Source organism: Onychomys torridus, chromosome 7 (genome assembly GCF_903995425.1).
Source record: "Onychomys torridus chromosome 7, mOncTor1.1, whole genome shotgun sequence".
Classification (NCBI taxonomy): Eukaryota; Metazoa; Chordata; class Mammalia; order Rodentia; family Cricetidae; genus Onychomys; species Onychomys torridus.
Window position 1 is genome coordinate 100,198,102 of NC_050449.1, and position 19,909 is coordinate 100,218,010.

General features: G+C 38.3%; 1 protein-coding gene and 1 pseudogene across 7 annotated transcripts in view; both read right to left on the reverse strand.

The window, feature by feature from the left end:
- The window catches only part of Dock3 (dedicator of cytokinesis 3), a 391,678-nt gene that overhangs the window by 328,354 nt on the left and 43,415 nt on the right, over positions 1-19,909 (reverse strand). For all 7 annotated transcript variants that reach the window (XM_036193576.1, XM_036193574.1, XM_036193572.1 and 4 more), the window contains exon 2: positions 18,939-19,022. In XM_036193576.1, coding sequence (XP_036049469.1) covers positions 18,939-19,022 — 84 coding nt within the window. The remainder of the gene's footprint in view (positions 1-18,938; positions 19,023-19,909) is intronic.
- Positions 4,127-4,519, reverse strand: LOC118587537 (annotated as a pseudogene).

The following is a 19,909-nucleotide window of genomic DNA, read 5'->3' on the forward strand; positions in this document are numbered from 1 at the left end:
CCAGTCTGTGGGACCAGGATCTGTCCTTAGTGCATGAGCTGGCTGTTTGAAACCTTGGGCTTACACAGGGACACTTTGCTCAGTCTGGAAGGAGGTGACAGGACCTGCCTGTACTGAATCCACCAGGTTTAAATGAATCCCCAGGGGTGCCTTGATCCTGGAGGACATGGGAATGGAGGGGAGGTGGTGGGGGGAAGTTGGGGGTGGGTGCGGGAGGGGGGAGGGCAGGGGAACCCATGGCTGATGTATAAAATTTAAAACACATAATAATAAAGAAAAAAACTAATTAGACAATATTCCTTCTGTTTCTATTTTGTGGAATAGTTTGAGGAGCAGTGATATTGACTCTTCTTTGAAAGTCTGGTAGAATTCTGACTAAGACCATCTGACCCTGAGCTCTTTTTTTTGGAAGGGAAATTGGTAAAATCTTAATTACTGCTTCTATTTACAAATCTGTCTAAACTGCCTATCTGGTCTTGATTTAACTTTGGTAGATGATACATATCAAGAAAACTATTCATTTCTTTTAGATTTTCCAATTTGATGAAGTAAAGGTTTGTAAAGTGTGTCCATAAGAGTCTCTAGATTTCCCTAGATATCTGTTATGTCCCCATTTTCATCTCTAATTTTGTTCATTTGGATCTGTTCTCTCCATCTTTTACATAAACTGGCTAAGGGTTTGACAATTTTACTCATTATCTCAAAGAACCAACTCTTTTTTTTTTCATTGATTCGGGTGTGTGTGTGTGTGTGTGTGTGTGTGTGTGTGTGTGTGTGTGTGTGTGTGTTTCTATTTTATTGATTTCAACTCTGAGTTTGATTATTTCTTGCCATCTATTTCTTTTGGGTGTGATTTCTTCTTTTTGTTCCAGAGCTTTCAAGTGTACTGTTAAGTTACTAGTATAAACTCTCTCCCATTTTTAATGTAGGCACTTACTGCTATGAACTTTCCTCTCAGAACAGCTTTCATTGAGTCTAATAAGGTTGGAAACATGTGTATTCATTTTCATTCAAGTCTAGAAAGTAATTTCTCAATTTCTGTCTTGACACATTTTTCATTCAGTAGTAAGTTGCTCAGTTTCCATGAATTTGCAAGATTTCCGTTGTTCTATTGTTGTTGATATCCTGCTTTAATTCATGGTGGTCAGATAGGATACAGGGTATTATTTCAATTTTCTTATATCCATTGAGACTTACTTTGTGTCCAAGAACATGGTCAATTTTGGAGAAAGCTGCTTAGAACAAGGTATATTCTTTTGTGTTTAGGTGAAATGTTCTGTAAATATCTATTAGGTCCATTGGATTTATAACATCAGTTAGCTCTCCAACATTTTAAGTTTTGTCTGGATGACTTGTCTATAGGTAAGAGTGGGGTACTGAAGTCACCCACTATCACTGTGTAAAGGTCAATATGTGATTTAAGCTGTAATAGTGTTTCTTTTACGAACTTGGGTGCCCTTGTGTTTTGTGCACAGATATTAAGAACTGCAATATCCTCTTGGTGGATTTTTCCTTGATGAGTATGTAGTCTCCTCTATTTCTTTTGAGGAGGTTTGGGTTGAAGTCTATTTTGTCAGATATTAAAATGGCTATACTGACTTGTTTCTTGGGTCCATTTTCTTGAAATATCTTTTTCCATCCTTTTACCCTGAGGTGATATCTATGTTAAGGTGTGCTTCTTGGATGTAGCAGAAGAATGAATCCTGAGTTTCGAATCCATTCTGTTAGTTTATGTCTTTTCATTAGGAAATTGAGGCCACTGATATTCAAAGTTATCAATGAACAGTGTTTGTTGATTCCTATTATTTTGTGGTGGTGGTGTGGGGGTTTTTCCCCTCCTTTTGGGGAAAATATAAAACTATATGCAAGTCATAACTTTCCCTCTCTTTCTCTATATTGAGCCACTAAATGTTATTTTATCTATTCCATTCTTCCTTATTCTTGTTGAAAATTAAGACTGTGTTTTATTCTTTTCTAGCTGAGGCCAGTAGATGAGTGGCTGACCTGCATCAGGCACTCAAATATATGGTAGATGGAAACACTGAATGAATCTATAAAATATGGGGTGATAAAATCCATATGACATATGACAAGTCTGTTGGTCAGTGTTTTAGAATTTCTATTGCTGTGACCAAACACCTTGACCAAAAAGTAAGTTGAGGAGGAAAGGGTTTATTTGGCTTAGACTTCAGCATTGCTGTTCATCATGAAGGAAGTCAGGACAGGAACTCAAACAGGGAAGGATCCTGAAAGGAGAAACTGATGCAGATGCCATTGAGGGGTGCTACTTACTAGCTTGCTGCCCATGGTTTGCTCGACCCACTTTCTTATAGAACCCAGGACCAACAGCCCAGGGATGGTACCACCCAACATGGGCTGGGCCCTCCCCTACTGATCACTAAATGAGAAAATGCCTTATAGCTAGATCTCATTGAGTCATTTCCTCAACTGAGGCTCCTTCCTCTCATGACTCTAGCTTGTGTCTAGTTGACACAAAAAAACCATCCAGTACAATCAGTTTAAACTAACACACATATATAACATCTTTACATAGTCTCTTACACACGGTAACTCAGTAAATAAGAGTAGAGGCAGTTGACAGGAACAAGAAACACTAATGTTCTATGTTTGCCTTTTAATGATACAAATTTTTCCAGGAAAGACTAAGCTTATAAAATAAGTCTGAAGTTGCTTAATATAGTGTAAATTCTAGGAGACCAAAAACACACTTGTCCAAAGATCTATGTAAAGTCCCTTTTGAAAAAGTTAGGATATACATTTAAAAAAATCAAGTGCAAATCCATACATGAATTAACAGCTATGCTTCTATTCTCACCAACAAGATGTTGATTAAAAAAATACTATTAAGGAGATATATCATTGCAACAAAATGACAATCACTAAACCTAAAACCAGAGATGAGTACAAAGAGCTTCAATACCTACAGAAAGCAAATGACTCTTCCAATATTAAGCAGGAAAGATTTCTTCTCTATAAAACCTGTCCACATTTATCAATAAAGCCTACACTATTCATATTAATATAATTTTATCTATAACCCCCATATTTAGGTATATTGTCTGTGTGTATGCACATGTGCACCTGTGAATGTGGATGACAGAAGTGGATACTAGGTGTCTTCTTCAATCACTTTCTACTTCATTTTTCTGAGACAGGGTCTCTGAACCTCGGCTCACCTACTCATCTAAACTGGTTGGCTAGTGAGCTCCATTATAGGATTACAGGCATGTAGTCCTGCACCCAGATTTATTTGTGGGTGCTGGGGAACCAATGCTTGCACAGCAAGTACTTTATTGACTAAGCCATCTCTGCAACCTGATAGTCCCCTTATCACCACTGAAATCTCTCATAATTTTAACTACAGCTCTGTTACAGCTAACTTTTACTTATAACTCAACTTCACGTAAAATCCTATCTAAAGCTACCCATCTGTTGGTTGTCTTTTTTACCAAGACTTAAAAAGAAACTTCAGCCAAAATCAAGATACAAAAAGTAAATTAGAGATGTGAGAGACTAAAATAAACTGAAATGTCTCTTTTGATTTGCTGTCCCAAGCACACAATGGGCTAGTAGAAAGAAAAATGTTCTTAGTCTACACTGCTATTATTGAGGTTAAAATGTTTCATGAAAAGACAAACTGGGTGTCCTCAAAATCAGGTTTACAAAAAATTCTTACAACTCCCTCACTGACACAAGAAATACATAAAACATTTTATGCTGAAAAGAGCCAATCAAAGAGCTGCTACAAAGTAAGTGGGGAAAAAAGCAAAACAACAAAACAAAGAAAAAAAAACCCTAGAGCTGAAATTCCACTTAGAAGGTGTAATATCAATGATAACCAGAATGCCCCTTAAAAATGATTTTAAAGCCTCTAAAATAAAATAAATACGAAGTAACAAAATAAAGAAAAAAGTAGAAAAGTAACAGTAAAGCCAAGAGCTCTAAAGTATTAACTGGACCTGTTTTGACTCTTCTAACATTAGCCTACTTTGGAACCGAAATGGCCCTATGCTATATAAATTTGTTCACTCAAACACTGTAATTCTAGTGAGGATGACTGGAGAAAATGAAGCATGTTTTTAAATGAGCAGAAATTTTTACTTATTCATTTCTTGTGTTTGAAGTACTCTTCAATGACATCCTTGGCTAGAGATTCTTTGCCATAGTCCTTAACCACTGCCCAACTGCAACCAACCACTTCTGTGGCTTCCCTTTCCTATCAGTTTTACAGGGGTCTACCCATTCCCCTAGCTTCTTGTTGTCATCAACTTCAATTAGGTTGATCTGGTGCTCAACACAAGTGCCTCCACCAACTTGACATCCATAGGCTCATCACAACTGGTTGCAAGCACAAAGATGGGCTTGGCACTTGTCTAAGGCATTGTCAGCTTCGAAGATGCCATGAGCTAGGCATCATGGTGGGGATGGTCGTCAGCACCTCTTGTAGAGCAATATTGATGTTCACTACACCTCCTGCAGCAATGCCTTCTGCTGCCATGGTGGTGGATTACATGTGAGGCCAAATCTTGAAGGCATTGAGCCTCCACTCCACCTCCATGCAATTCAGTGGCAGCAGGGGGAGAGCAAAGTGAAGCATTCCTATTTCACTGCAAACATGACTAATTACATTCACTAAAAATAATAAAATTAAATACATTTAATAAATATATAAAATTCAGTGATGTATACTCAAAATCTACATTAAAATACTTAAAACATAAGCTCTTTAAAAAAATAAAAATAAAAAATAACCTCCACTGCTGCTGGGAATGCAAGCTTGTACAGCCACTTTGGAAATCAATATGGCACTTCCTTAGAAAATTGGGAATCCATCTCCCCCAAGACCCAGCTATAGCACTCTTGGGCATTTACCCAAGGAATGCTCAATCATACCACAAGGGCATTTGCTCAGCTATGTTCATATCAGCTTTGTTTGTAATAGCCAGAACCTGGAAACAACCTAGATGCCCTTCAACTGAAGAATGGATAAAGAAAATATGGTACATATACACAATGGAGTACTACTCAGCAAAGATAAACAATGACATCATGAAGTTTGCCGGCAAATGGATGGATCTAGAAAAAATCACCCTGAGTGAGGTAACCCAGACTCAGAAGGACAAACACGGTGTGTACTCACTCACAGGAGGATACTAGATGTAAAACAAAGATGACTAGACTGCTACACAACTCCAGGGAGGCTACCTAGAAAATGGGACCCTTGGAAAGACCCAAGGATCACCCAATGACAGAGAAATGGATGAGATCTACATGAACAACCTGGACGACAGTGGGAGTAATGAAGGGCAAGATTTGAGGGAAAGAAAGCTTAGGGGAGCAGGAGATCCTAGCTGGATCGAGAACAGAAAGGGAGAATAAGGAATAACAGTCCATGATAAATGAAGACCACATGAGAACAGGAATAGGAAGAGTGCTGGGGAGGTCCCCAAAAATCCACAATGATACATCCTCTATAGACTGCTGGCAATGGTCGAGAGAAAGCCTGATCTGACCTAGTCCGGTGATCAGATGGCTAAACACCCTAACTGTCATATGCTGGAACTCTCGTCCAATAACTGATGGAAGTGGATGCAGAGATCCTCAGCCAGGCCCCAGGTGGAGCTCCAGGTGTCCAACTGTCGAGAAAGAGGAGGGTCTGCGAGAGCGTGAATTATTGAATCCAAGATTGCAAAAAGCACAGGGACAAATAGCCAAACTAATGGAAACACATGAATTATGAACCAAAGGCTGTGGAGCCCCCAGCTGGATCAGGCCCTCTGGATAAGTGAGACAATTGAATAGCTTGATCTGCTTGGGAGGCACCCAGTCTGTGGGACCAGGATCTGTCCTTAGTGCATGAGCTGGCTGTTTGAAACCTTGGGCTTACACAGGGACACTTTGCTCAGTCTGGAAGGAGGTGACAGGACCTGCCTGTACTGAATCCACCAGGTTTAAATGAATCCCCAGGGGTGCCTTGATCCTGGAGGACATGGGAATGGAGGGGAGGTGGTGGGGGGAAGTTGGGGGTGGGTGCGGGAGGGGGGAGGGCAGGGGAACCCATGGCTGATGTATAAAATTTAAAACACATAATAATAAAGAAAAAAAAATAATGGTGGGGATTTAGCTCAGTGGTAGAGTGCTTGCCTAGCAAGTGCTAAGGCCCTGGGTTCGATCCTCAGCTCAAAAAAAAAACAAAAAAAGAAAGGAAAAAATAATAATAAACCTTCAGGATGGCTCAGTGGGTAGAAGGGCTTGTTACACGAGCACAGCAACCAGAATTTGATCACTACATAAAAGTGGAAGGAAGAAATTAACTCCACAAAGTTGTCCTCTAAACTCTATACATGCACTGTGGCATGTGTGCCCCATACCCAAATACCACACTATGTATGAGCACATGCATGGATGTATACACACAATAATAATTTAAGTGTTATGTGTAACCAAATAAAATCAAACTAAATTTCTGACGCATAGATATTATTTCTTCTTTTATACTAGGGCTTTTTAATGTAAGAGTGTAATGGTTACTTTTACTGCACTCTGACAGAATACCTGACAAAGCAGCTCTAGGGAGGATTTATTTTGGCTCAAGGTTTGAAAAGACATAGTCCACTGTAGCAGGCACAGGACAGCTGGTCATACTACCTCCAAAAGAAGGTAACAAAGAATGGATGCATGCCAGCACTCAGCTAACTTCCTCCTTTTCCCCTTTTTACTTCCATACCCCAACCATTTAGAGTGAATTTTCTCTCCTCAGCTAAATTACATCTCTGTAAATACCTTCAAACACATACCTAGAGATCTCCTAAGTAATAAGATTAACCAGCACAAAAAGTTATTTACAGCACAATTAAGTAATTGGGTCACAAAGAAAATGAGAATATTATGTGAAGCCATTTTAAATAAAAATAACTATATTAGGCTAAAGAGCAAGAAGCAAACCACAGGTTTAAGAAGACCTGAGTTGACAATACTTTCAAAGATAATAAGTTCATAAAAAGAGTCTAAACTATTTAAAGGTCACTAAAGTACAAAAGAAGAAGAAACTGAGAACACTTGGCAATCACCGTACAAGAAGGAAGCACAACAGAGTGCAACTGTGATAGCATTAGTTAAGTGCTCAGTGATCACTAAATGTGAGAAGAGGTGAGAGTTGTGTGGTTTACATTTGTCCTCTTAACTGTGGATTGTATTTTACTTCATTAGTCACACCAAACACTTCATATATAAATTAAAAGTAACTTCAAATCAACTTGAAAAAATAAATATGGCTCGTTTTGTTTGTTTCATTCTGTTATATTAAACAAGCAAATAAATAAGAGAAATACAAATAAAGAAAGTCTATTGGAAAAAATATTCTTAGTCTTGGTGTAAATATGAGATTAATTTGTGTGAAAGGCATAATTTTTAAACACTTGCATAAAAATTGGTAATGACTTAGTCTTGTGCCACATTGTGCACTACAAGTTTTACCATCTATAATCTCAAACACTGATGAATACCACTTTGATAAATATACATTATTGTTTAGATTATAAAATGAACTTGCTAGTCACCCAATGCAAGTGAAACCATACTATCCCATAGAGGCAAAAAGTACCACTACAACTGCTATTTACAGAGAGGCTGCAGAACAATGTGAGCAGTGTTAACTCAAAGAATGAAGCCTCTCTACAGACCAGGCCATGAGACAATTAGCAGCCAAACCAGGTGCAAACCAAGCAAATTGGATCAAAAGTACCAAATGTAGCTCAAGGATAGTACCCCCTTCGACAAAAAGTTTCAAGCCTTTTATTTCAATGGTGTAATATATTTTTCATTGACAAAAGTAAAACAACCCAAACTTACTGACCCTTAACTACAGTAACAAATGCCCATGGAGACAGAGATCACAGTAAAGCACAAGATACTTAAAAAACAAACACAATCTCTTCTCTATCCCATAATCTAAAAGTCTGATTTAAATTTTTTGAGAAACCATCAGGCCTGATAAGAGGGCTCAGCAGGTGAAAACATTTGCTGCACAAGCCTGGCAACCTGAGTTCAATCCTCAGCGCTATGTAAAGACAGAAGGAAAGAACTAGTTCCACAACACTGTCTTCTAATCTCCACCTAGGCACCATGGCACACATGCCTGCACATACAGTAATAATAAAAAGGATTTTAAGGGTTGGGGATTTAGCTCAGTGGTAGAGCAAGGCCCTGGGTTCAATCCTTAGCTCAAAAAAAAAAAGGATTTTAGTTGTTGTGAAGGATAGACTAGACTGACTGCACATTCTAAAAACCATTTAAGAAACCAACCGTGGATTTAAGGTCAAAAATAAAACCTACAACCTTTAAAAAATATTTCCTTACTTTGGTACATCAATAAAAATATGCATAGTCTTCAAATTCTTGGTCTCTTCTCCAATCATATAAACTAATAATAAGCAAGAAAGAAAGTGCCAATCAATTAAAAACCTAAGAAACTTCTAGCAGAATTCAGCCCTGAAAAGTGGGAACATAATTATTCAGAAGGCTGACTTTCAAAATTATCTTTCCATTATTTCCACTGAAAAACCTAAAGAATAATCTTGTATATTTATTCACATAATTTTATGTTATTTTAAGTCTTCATTTATGACCTATTACTATAAAAGATGATAATCAGCAAAAACTAAATATGTATTCAAAAACTGAGATTTTCTTTCAAATGAGTCATTTTCTCTTGGAACTATTCTGGAGAGCCCTAAACAAATTTGAACAATGCTGCCACTGATCAAGAAGATACTTGTAAAATTCTACAATGAAAATGTCTTTTAAAATGCATTTATTAGAGCTGGGTATGTGGCTCAGTGGGTAAAGCATTTATATTTACAATGCAATCATGAAGAACTGTGTTCAGATCCTCAGCACTTAGTAAAACGCCAGGCGCAGCAGCATTCATGTGTAATATAAGCACTGGGGAGGCAGAGACAAGAGGAGCCTTGGGCCAGCTAGCTTTGTCAAAATCAGTGGGTTCCAAGATCAGTAAGAGACTCTATCTCAAAACCAAAGTGGAAGAACAACTGAGGAAGATGTCTACCTCTGACCTCCACATGTACACACAAACACAAATAGACCTGTGAAATTTCTGGTTCCTTCTCCAGTAACCTACTTCAGGAAAATATAAAACTTAACAAAGTACATGAAAAAAAGATGAAAGAACACAAGCACAAATACCACAGATAGGACTTGATGCACTATAATCCCTAAGAAAAGAACTGTGTGAGAGTGAGTTCCTCCATTCACCTGGTATTTTCTCTGAGAATATCCCATTAGAAAATGTCCTAAGACAATGAGGTTGAAATTGAAGTCTACCAAAATAACTGTGTCTTCAAGAATAAAAGCCTGTAAGAAAGTGAATTACAGTCAATCCAAATTTTTGTAGATAATCTCTACTCCTACAACTACCAGTTTTGTAAACTGGTAGCCATGTAAGGGCTCCAGGAAAGTAGCAGCCCTGAGGCTTAAAGGGTAGGTAGACCCACTCTAAGAGAAAACAACACAGTGACTTTTCAACAGAAATTATGCAAATCAAGTATTAATTAAGTGAAATGTATTGTTTTTATTATTGTGTGTATGGATATGATGTGTAGGGAGATGTGTGCCACTGCATGTGTATGGAGATCAGAAAACAATTTTGTGTGGTTGAGGTCCTTAGGCTTGCACAAGAAGCACTTTTATCCATCCTGCCAGCCCAATTAAGTAAAATCTCTAAATGTTAAAATATCCATCAAACTAAAATTACCCACCTGGGGAAAACAATGACAAATTGAAAGGAGATTCACATAAGTAGAGGCTAAAAAAGAATGTAGCCAACCTGCTCTAAGAGAAAATTTTAAGATGGAAAGAAAATTATTCTGACAGAACTTTGCAAATGAAAAAATAGAGGAAAAGCACTGAAAAGGGTTAATGAATGTGAAAGAAAATAAATACAAACAGAAGTAAAACAGATGATCAGAGGACTGAGAAGATGGCTCAATCCGTACAGCACTTGCCTCACAAGTATAAGGACCTAAGTTCAGATGCCCAGAACACACACAAAATGTCATATGTGATGGTTTACATCTGCAACCCCAGCAAATGTAGGGTAAAAAGGGTCAGTGGAAGAAAACCTTGGCCCTGAGACCAGAGCCGAAGAAACATACCCTGCCTCTAACCAATTCGGGAATAGAAGTCCAACCAATCCCTGAGCACTAAATCCAACCCATCTCAGAGCTTGTCCCAAGCTCAGGAAGTGAGAAGCTACCAACCCTGCAAATCTCCACCTTGGAAAGTTTCAGCCCTAAGAAATCCTATATAAGGCCTGTACCTGTTCAGTTTGGGGTTGCCCTTTTTCCACCCTGGCAGAGGCAGCCACTCTCTTGGAATCCTCCCTCCCAATAGATCTGTGAGTGAGGTTTCTGGTAACAACTTCCTTTCACTGGAGGCGAGCAGTGAAGAGTGAACCTTCGCAGGAGCAGAGCAAAGCTATAACCGCTCTCTCCAGAGTGGAACAGTGAAGTAGCAGGGCAGAACTTTAACACTTTGGCTGGGAAACTTCCCCTTGCTAGAGCAAAGTATTACACTCCAGGGAAGCTGAGCAGAGCTGTAACATTTCTCCCAAGCAGAGGAGAGCAGAGAAGAACAGAGCTGTGACAACCTCTCTGGGGAAATCCTCCCCTGCTGGAGCAGAGTTGTTATGCTTGCATTAGGGAAACCTTTCCCAGAGCAAGGACTATAAGACTTTGCTGGGGAAATTGTACCCAACCAGAACAGAGCTATAACATTTGGGATACCTTTCCTTTCAGAGCTGTAGGTAATCCTTGGCTCCCAACTGCCATGGTACCTTTCCCTTCCAAGCTGTAGGTATTCCTTGGCTTCTGACTACCAGGATACATTTCCCTTCAGAGCTGTAACACTTGCAGGTAATCCTTGGCTTCTGATTGTCAGGTTACCTTTCCCTTCGGAGTTACAGGTAATCTTTGGCCTCCAACTACCAGGATAGCTTTCCCTTTAGAACTATAATACTTACAGCAATGGCAAGATGTGCGGCAGAGAAAAGTGGGTCCCTGAAAGCTTAAGTACTGATTATATAACAGAGCTCTAGGTACCAAAGAACCAATACCAGAGGTTATCCTCTGATCCCCATATGTATGTCATACACAGGTAAGTAAGTAAGCAAATAATTAATTAAGAGCAACATAAAACATAAGGGGAATATAATTTAATCACTATGATTGTTATATATTGTTGACAGTATAAAAGCATAAAACTAATGTAGACTCTTAAACCAAAATGCATGTTTTACACTTTTTTTTTTTTTTTTTTTCCGAGTCAGGGTTTCCCTGTGTAGTTTTGCACCTTTCCTGGAACTTGCTTTGGAGACCAGGCTGGCCTTGAACTCACTGAGATCCACCTGCCTCTGCCTCCCGAATGCTGAGATTAAAGGCGTGTGCCACCACTGCCCAGCATGTTTTACACTCTTAAGGCAGATGTATCCAACCTTTTGACAGTGTAACATAGAGTTATTATCTACAAATGTGTTGGGCCATATTCATTAGACATCCTGAGTGACAAGTACAGGATACAGACAGGCTGCAGGTTGGACACACTTGTTCTAGAGTAATAACCAAGGGAAAAATAAAGCACAAAAGAAGAATGTAAGAACCAAAGGATAGAGAGCTATTCCACAAAAACACATCGTCTGGACATAACATGGCCACTGCACTCATTATGTACTGCAGCTGTGGTTACATGCATGAGATTGGGCCTGTCACTATTTCATCATGGATAGGGGAGGAGCTCACTGGGCCCTACCCTTCCTTTGAAGTAACTACTGGCAGTCAATGGTTACTGAAGGACGGATGTCACTTTCTTCAGTAGTGTAACTACCCACTGGTAAGCTGCTCCAGTAAATAACCCCCCATTCAGGTTTGTGCAAGATAGGCAACTCAGTAGATCGATATCGCCCCCCCCTCTCTCTCACACACACACACACATACACAGATGGACAGACTAACAGACAGGAATGAAAGTAGGAGGGGTCTTGTTGGGAAGAAGAGTTTCATCAAAAGGAGAGGAGATAAAAGAGGAAAATAATTGAAAGTGACTAAAATTCATTATATAAATGTATAAAACTGCCGAAGAATAAAAAATAAAAGAAAGAAATCTCAAAACTTCTACCACAGCAAAAGAAAGACAACCACCAAATGAGATACATTTCATTCTCAATCCCAGTACTCATGTCCACAATCTCCTATACCTTTTGAGAATATGCTACATAGATGAAATTAGTACTCAGCTATTTCTATTAGCACCTAGGGTCTCAGCTATCTCAACTTTGGTGATTCCACTCTTTCTATCCCTTCCCAACTTTCCATATCCTGTGGATATATTTTTAATACCTGTATTTCATTTTTGTAATGCTTTCAAAAGATAAAAGTAGATGTAGTTACTCAATACGCCACTATAAGCCAGGTGTGCTGGTGGATGCCTTTAGTCCCAGCACTCAGGAGGCAGAGGCAGGCAGATCTCTGAATTGGAGACCAGCCTGATCTACAAATTGAGTTCCAGGACAGCCAGGACTATACAGAGAAAGCCTATTTCGAAAAATAAAAACAAAAACCTCCACTATAATCCAAAAGTTTCCAAACATTCTTTTTAACACATTTGCTAATGTGTATCCTTATGAAGGAAGTTTTTACTTGCTCAGAGAATTCCAAATACTTTTTGATAAAATATCAATGAATAATATGATATACCATGGTTCCTAATAACATGACAATATTCATCTAGGTGATATAAACTAAAATCTGTTTTTACATTGCCTGTTAACTTATGGCCACAAATTGCAAAATGAGTTAAAGATCTGATGTAAAATCCATACGTTCTTTTCTGAGTTTTGATAGTAATATTCATGGAACTATAACAGAACTTTTTCTTAGAAATGCCAACTATGGCATACCTGAATATAAACTGAGATTTTTCAAATAATAGCAAAAGGATATTAGTTTATTTAGTCACCTAAAATTTCCATGAAAATAAATAACATTCATTTCTTTTCTTCTTGCTGTGACAAAAACGTGACAAAAGCAATTGAAGGAAAGAATGGTTTATTAGGATCACAATTTTAAAAGGAATGCAGTCTATCACAGTGGGAAAGACATGATAAAAGGAGCATGAAGAACGCTGGCTGGTCATAAAGAAAAAAGAATGCTGCTATTTAGCTCACTTCCTCTTTTTTATTCAGTGGGAATCCTAGCCCACAGAACGGTGCACTCACATTCAGGATGAGTCTTCCTTCCTAACTGCTCTCAAAGCAGCCTCACAAACATGCCCAGAATCATTTCAAGTACCTATTTTAATTATCTTACACAAGGAAAACTTGAAGACTAGCAAGATTATGCTCATGGCCCTAAAATCATCCACAATAAAGCTATATACAGAACTCTGGTTTCTCAAGATCCACTTCACTATCATCTCCACAAAGTCAAAGGTGTACACAAATGAAAATACAAGACAAAAGAACTTCTAAACACAAAAGATATCTATCAGGTTGAGTGGCCAGGAGCCATTCATTAACTCCCATGAAAGACATGAGAGATTATCAATGTCACTTTGAAGCTCTAATAAATTTGATTTTAAATATACACATAAAACTATAACACAAATTAAAACCCTCCTCTGCCCACCAGAGCCTATTCTCAAACTTCAGGAAAAAGTAAACATGAGCCTATATAAAATTTCAAACCCAGGGGCTTCTTTTTATAATAGTCCATACTCTATTACTAACTTAAACTTACATCAATATTTATAATGCTTAATCTCTCTGGATAAAAGAACTCTTTAACACTGGCTTACTTAAGGAATCATTTGTTCAATACTACTTTAGAAAAGACTATTAAATTTGTGTGGAATTTTATCTATGATATAGTTCAGAAAAGAAAGATTTATTCTCTCCAGCTTGACAGTAGAAACATTCTTACAGAACAGCCAGTGTCAATTTTAAGACTATAGGCAAGAAAAGAACACACAACTAAGTCCGAAAATACTAAGAGAAGTAGAAGGCAAAAGTGTTAAGTAGAAACTGGAATCAAATGAAAAATCTATAGCAGAAGTACATGAAAGAACCAAAGTCAAAATAGGTTATAAATCATGAATCAGTCTAAAAAGACAGCAGGCCTGGGATCTATGTACTATTCCAGATTGTGGGGGGAAATCCCTCTCTTCCCAGAATATCTTATAGTGTAGATCACAGGGAGACATCTTTTAAACATACACTCATTCATTCATTCATATTCTCTCTCTCTCTCTCTCTCTCTCTCTCTCTCTCTCTCTCTCTCTCTCTCTCTCTCCCTCCCTCCCTCCCTCCCTCCCTCTTCTCTCTCCCCTCTCTCCTCTCTCCCTCCCCTGCCTCTCTCTCACACACACACACCCCATATACAAAGAGTGAGTGTGTGAGTAAATGAGAGAGAGTGTGTGTTTGTGAGTTTTCCCACAAGTGCTATATCACATATGAGGAGGTCCTTCTCATTTACCTTTTTTAATTTTTACTAGTTTTTAACCTGTGAAAACTGGATCTCTCCTTCCACTATATGGGTTCTAGGAATCAAACTGAGGTCATCAGGCCTGATGGCAAGTGCCATGTCACTGGCCCCGGGGAGTCATCTTGAGAAGGTCTTGTATGAGACTTTTAGTCAGGGGTCAGAGGTCTCTGTATATTCCTATCTCTAGAACCTATAGCAAATATCAATTTACTGTATAAGTGAACAGGTGTCTTGCCTTGCAAGCTAGTTTGCCTATAGGAAAAATTCTGAAGAAATATTTTTTAAAAAGACACTGCAAAGGTTGCTTTCATTTTCAGACTATGAACTAGGGAAACCATCTGTGGGAGCTGGGCAGTAAGGCAAGAAGTGATCAAATGTGACTGAATGTAGGAGCTAAATCTATAAACACTAGAGTCTGCAAAGTAGTAGCGTGCAAACAAGTTGCCATTATACTTCCCTCCCCATTTCACTGTGCAAAGTGGTTACCGTACAGCATCACCCTATCTGTCTCCAGCAGGCATCACAAAAGATGTCAGAAACAGATAGGCTTGCAGCATCAGACTATGATCTGAGTGTGAAGAAAAACAATACTAGGGTAAATTGCTGCGGGGGAAGGGGTAGTGCCCCTCCTCCTATTTGTAAAATAACTGAGAAATGTCATAAATTGCTCTAGTAACAAATCATTACAATGTGATCATTAATATTCACTGTCAGTCAATTTTACTGAATTTACAATCACCATGGTATGTCTATGAAAATATCTCCAAAAAGAGGTAAAGAATGAAGACACCCTCTAAATGTTGGTAGCGCCATTCCACATAATGGGGTCTTGGACTGAATAAAAAGAAGAAAGCCATTAGATCATATATCTCTGTGTTTCCTGGCTGCAAATGCAATTTGAGCAGGTACTTCACAGCCCTAGGGTCATGATTTCCCTCCACAATGGACTGTACCCTTAAACTGTGAGCCAAAATAAACCCTTCCTCCTTATATTAGTTTATCAAGTATTTTATCACAGCAACAAGAAAAGTAACTAATGCACAAGTTTCAGTGCTGAGCGCTGAGGAAAGGAAGCCACCATAGCCTAAGTTCTCACAAAGGACACACAGCCTGGGAGAAAACCCATTCTTTCCTATATAACTAACCTCCTTGGCACACAAAAGACATTTACTTTATTTCATATAATTTTATTTTTACTAAGTTTTGTTATACCTATTTAGCTTGAATACATATACACATAGATGTACATTTTTCCTGTTTTTCTTTTCTCCTTTAAAATTTTTTACTGTTTTCTTTTTCCCTTATTCTTCAAACAGATCCTTCTCTTGCCATCTTCCTTCTCATTTACCTTTTTACTTTTTGCTAGTATTTACAATATTTCATCTTTATTACTATTTAGTTCATTGTTGATTTTGCCCTTTCCTTGCTATTCTTATTGGTATTGTAAAGGTTCTTATTTTAAATTATTACTCTATTTTCAGATCTTGTTTATTCTTATAATGTAGTTGTCACTGTTTATTTTCTTCTGAATAGTGCTAGGGATGAAACCCAAATGCCTTGAATGTGTTTGGGACATTACCACTACATCACACTCTGAGTCCAACTGAGAAAATTCATCTAAATCCAGGCAAGTTTCATCTTGCATAGATCTTATCACATACTTTCATACAGAGACACAAAGAGAAAGAAATTTAACTTGGATCTCCTACAAGAGTAGTAAGTGCTCTTAACTACAGACCCATCTCTCTTCAGCCCCCTGTTATTATTATTTGTGTGTGTGTGTGTGTGTGTGTGTGTGTGTGTGTGTGTGTGTGTGCGCGCGCGCGCGCGCGCGCTTATTCTGGGTTCTTGGTTTGGTTTTTTTGTTTATTTGTTTGTCTGTTGGGTTTTGGGGGGTTTTTTGGGGGGGGGTTCAAAGCAGGGTTTCTCTGTGTAGTTTCATGCCTTTCCTGGATCTCGCTCAGTAGACCAGGCTGGCCTTGAAATCAAAAAGATCGCCTGCCTCTACCTCCTCAATGCTGGGATTAAAGGCGTGCACCACCACCGCCCAGCAGGTTCTTGTTTTTGTAAGACCTTAAGAACGCATTTAGTTAATGTCTTGTTTTTTGTTAATGTGGCCACTTTAATAACTATAAAGTTCCCTTTTAGAACTTTCTCTACTGTATTCCATACATCTTGGTGTGTTCCATTTAATTTACTTCTATAATTTTTCTTTTTTAATTATTTTTTTCAAAAACTATATTTTGATCAGAAAATTAAATAACTAAGTATGACAGAAAAAAAGAAAATTATCTTCTATTTTTCTTTTGTTGTTTTTATCAAGAAGGAATGTTGACTTACACTTCTAAGAAAATTTAAAATAAGTACTGCACTGGAGATAATTTTCCAACAAAGTATACTACTAAACTTGTATGTTTCCAGGGACTAGAGAAATGGCTCTGTAATAAAAGGCTGTTGTAGAAGGTCTGGTTTAGTTTCCAGTACCTACATGGTGGTCCACAATTATCTACAACTCCAGTTTCAGGAGATTCAATGCCTTCTTCTGACCTCTGAGGATACCAGGGGCACAGGCAGGCAAGACATTTATATATATACACTTTTTAAAAATCTAATTTAAGCCTGGTGGTAGTGGCAGCACATACCTCTAATCCCAGCAATTGAGAGGCAGAGGCAGGCAGATCTTTGTGAGTTCAAGGCCAGCCTGGTCTACAGAGTGAGTTCCAGGACAGCCAGGACTACATAGAGAAACCCTGTCTCAAAAAAACAAAAAACAAACAAACAAAAAAATCTAATTAAAAATGTTTTCTTAGTAAACTTGTGTGTTTCCAAAGTCATGTTACATTTACAAACCCTCATAATAACAGCCCAACTGGATCAGAGTGTCACTTCCACATAACCACAGCACAACATGTGTATGATACATGTGTGTTCATTCATGTGTGTGTGCAAATCTTCATGCAGGTGCACTGGTTCAAATGGTTGTATGCACTGTATGAGTATGCATATGGAGGCCAAAGCTAATATAGGGTGTTGATTCAATCACTCACCATTTTTTCTTCATATGTGTGTGTGTGTGTGTGTGTGTGTGTGTGTGTGTGTGTGTGTGTGTGTATACGCATGTGAATGCAGATGCCCATAGGCCAGAGGTGTTGGATCCCCCTGAAGCTGGAGTTACAGGTGGTTGTGAGCCTAATGTAGGTGCTAGAACTAGAACTTGAGTCCTCTGTAACTTCAGTGCATGTTCTTAACCACTGAGCCATATCTCCAGCCCCTACTACCTTATTTTTTGAGACAGGGTCCCTCATTAAGCCTGGAGCTCAGATATTCAGCTAGACTGGCTGGCCATTGAGTGATCTGTTTGTCTGTGCCCCCAATGCTAGGGTTACAGACATGGTGCTGTACCCAGCTTTACATGCTGGGGATCCAAACTCATATCTTCATGTGTGGGCAGTAGGTACTTTAACATCTGAACTATCTTCCTGGTACCCTTTTTATTTTTCATTTTTTTTTTTTACTAATGCTTTGATTCTGTATAATTTCTAGTTTGATTTTATTTCAGGGTTTTAGAATGTATTTTCAGAACATATAAATGTCATAGTAAAAATGACCACATACATAAGAGAAAAGGGCAGTAGTTGAATCAAACTTCACTGGAGCATTGTAGTGGCTTGAATGTAATTGGTCCCCATAATCTCATAGAGAGTGGCACTATTAGAAGGTTTGGCTTTGTTGGAGTAGGTATGGCCTTGTTAGAGGAAGCATGTCACTATGGGATAGGCTTTGAGGTTTCCTATGCTCAGGATACCGCCCACTGTGTCAGTTACTTCCTGTTGCCTGTAAGATGTAGGACTCTCAGCTACTCCTACAGTACCAGGTCTGCCTGCATGCCACTGTGCTCCCCACCATGATGATAATGAACTGAACCTCTGAAACTATTAAGCAAGCCCCCTCAATTAAATGTTTTCCTTTTAAGAGTTACCGTGGTCATGGTGTCTCTTCACAGCAACAGAAACCCTAACTAACATAAACATATATGTGGTCTTATTACAGCTGAAAATATCTAGTATATATGACAGAAAAACAAAAAAGAACCAATTACAATTCACTCGAATGCAGATAAGTACAAGTAGATTTTTAAGACATTAAAAATAACCATTTGAATTAAAACCATTAAAATTAGTATTCTGATGGCCAAAAATGTCTGTTACTACATTAAAGCCAAAAACTTACACTTTTAGGGAAGATTTTATAATGGTATTTAATATGGTTAATAATGGCATCACAAAGATTGCTAAAAAATATATTAGCATAAACAATACTTCCATAACTAATCACTATTTATGTGTTTCATAGGTTCACACTTACCTTCACATTTTTCAAGAATTTGAACTGTTTCTCCTATTTCTAAGACCAGTCCTTGAGGGACAGATCCTCGAAAGCTGCATATCACTAGAAAGGCAAAGATAAACATATCAGTTAGTATCTTTAACATACTTATGGTCAGAGTCACTGAATTAAGCAACTTAATGTTCAATATAGACTCTCCATTATTCAACAATTCCTGTTTTAGTGTGTAACAGTCAATATTGTAAAAGGTATATCATTAAGTCAGAAAGTTACATACATTGTGGCAAAATTATTCCTGAGTGGTGGCATGTGCTCCTATATAAAAACATTTCATGTAAAGAAACTCTTCCTGTCCCCTAGCATGATCTAGGTTCACAATACCCATTCTGAGCAAGTGTTAGTAATCCTGGTTAACAGACTGGCCAACTTGCAGACCAAGAACTCAGGCCTAGTAACAGAACAGACTCTATGGATAAAACTCAAGATCAACTATGACAGGTTAGCTGCTGAACACTATTATAGACTACAAGTTGGCCCAACTTCCATACCAGCCCTCATGACCCTTTTTATGCTAGGCTAGCCTCCAAAGACCTAAGAGGTGATCCCAGCACTAAGCCAGCCTCCAAGAAATATGGCTGAAGACCAGTTTCAGGCTCCAAGCCCACAACGGAGAACTAAGGCATCAGACCAACCCTTAAAAAAAGAATCCACAACCCACATGTTAACCAAAGCCCAAGACCAGGTCATCCAACAACTCCATCATCAGGGCTTAGTTCTACATTTTCTTGGTATATGAAACCTATTGAAAAAATGGTATTGCAATAGACTGCTATTTTACATATTTAAAACTGCAATGCTTTGTCTTCTCCCTTCTGTTATGATTCTGTGCTTATAGAGTTAGATGAGCTATATGTAAACTCTTTCTAAAAACAAACTAATATTGTTTAATGATAAAACACTTCTAAAATTAATATTTATTTATCTTCATT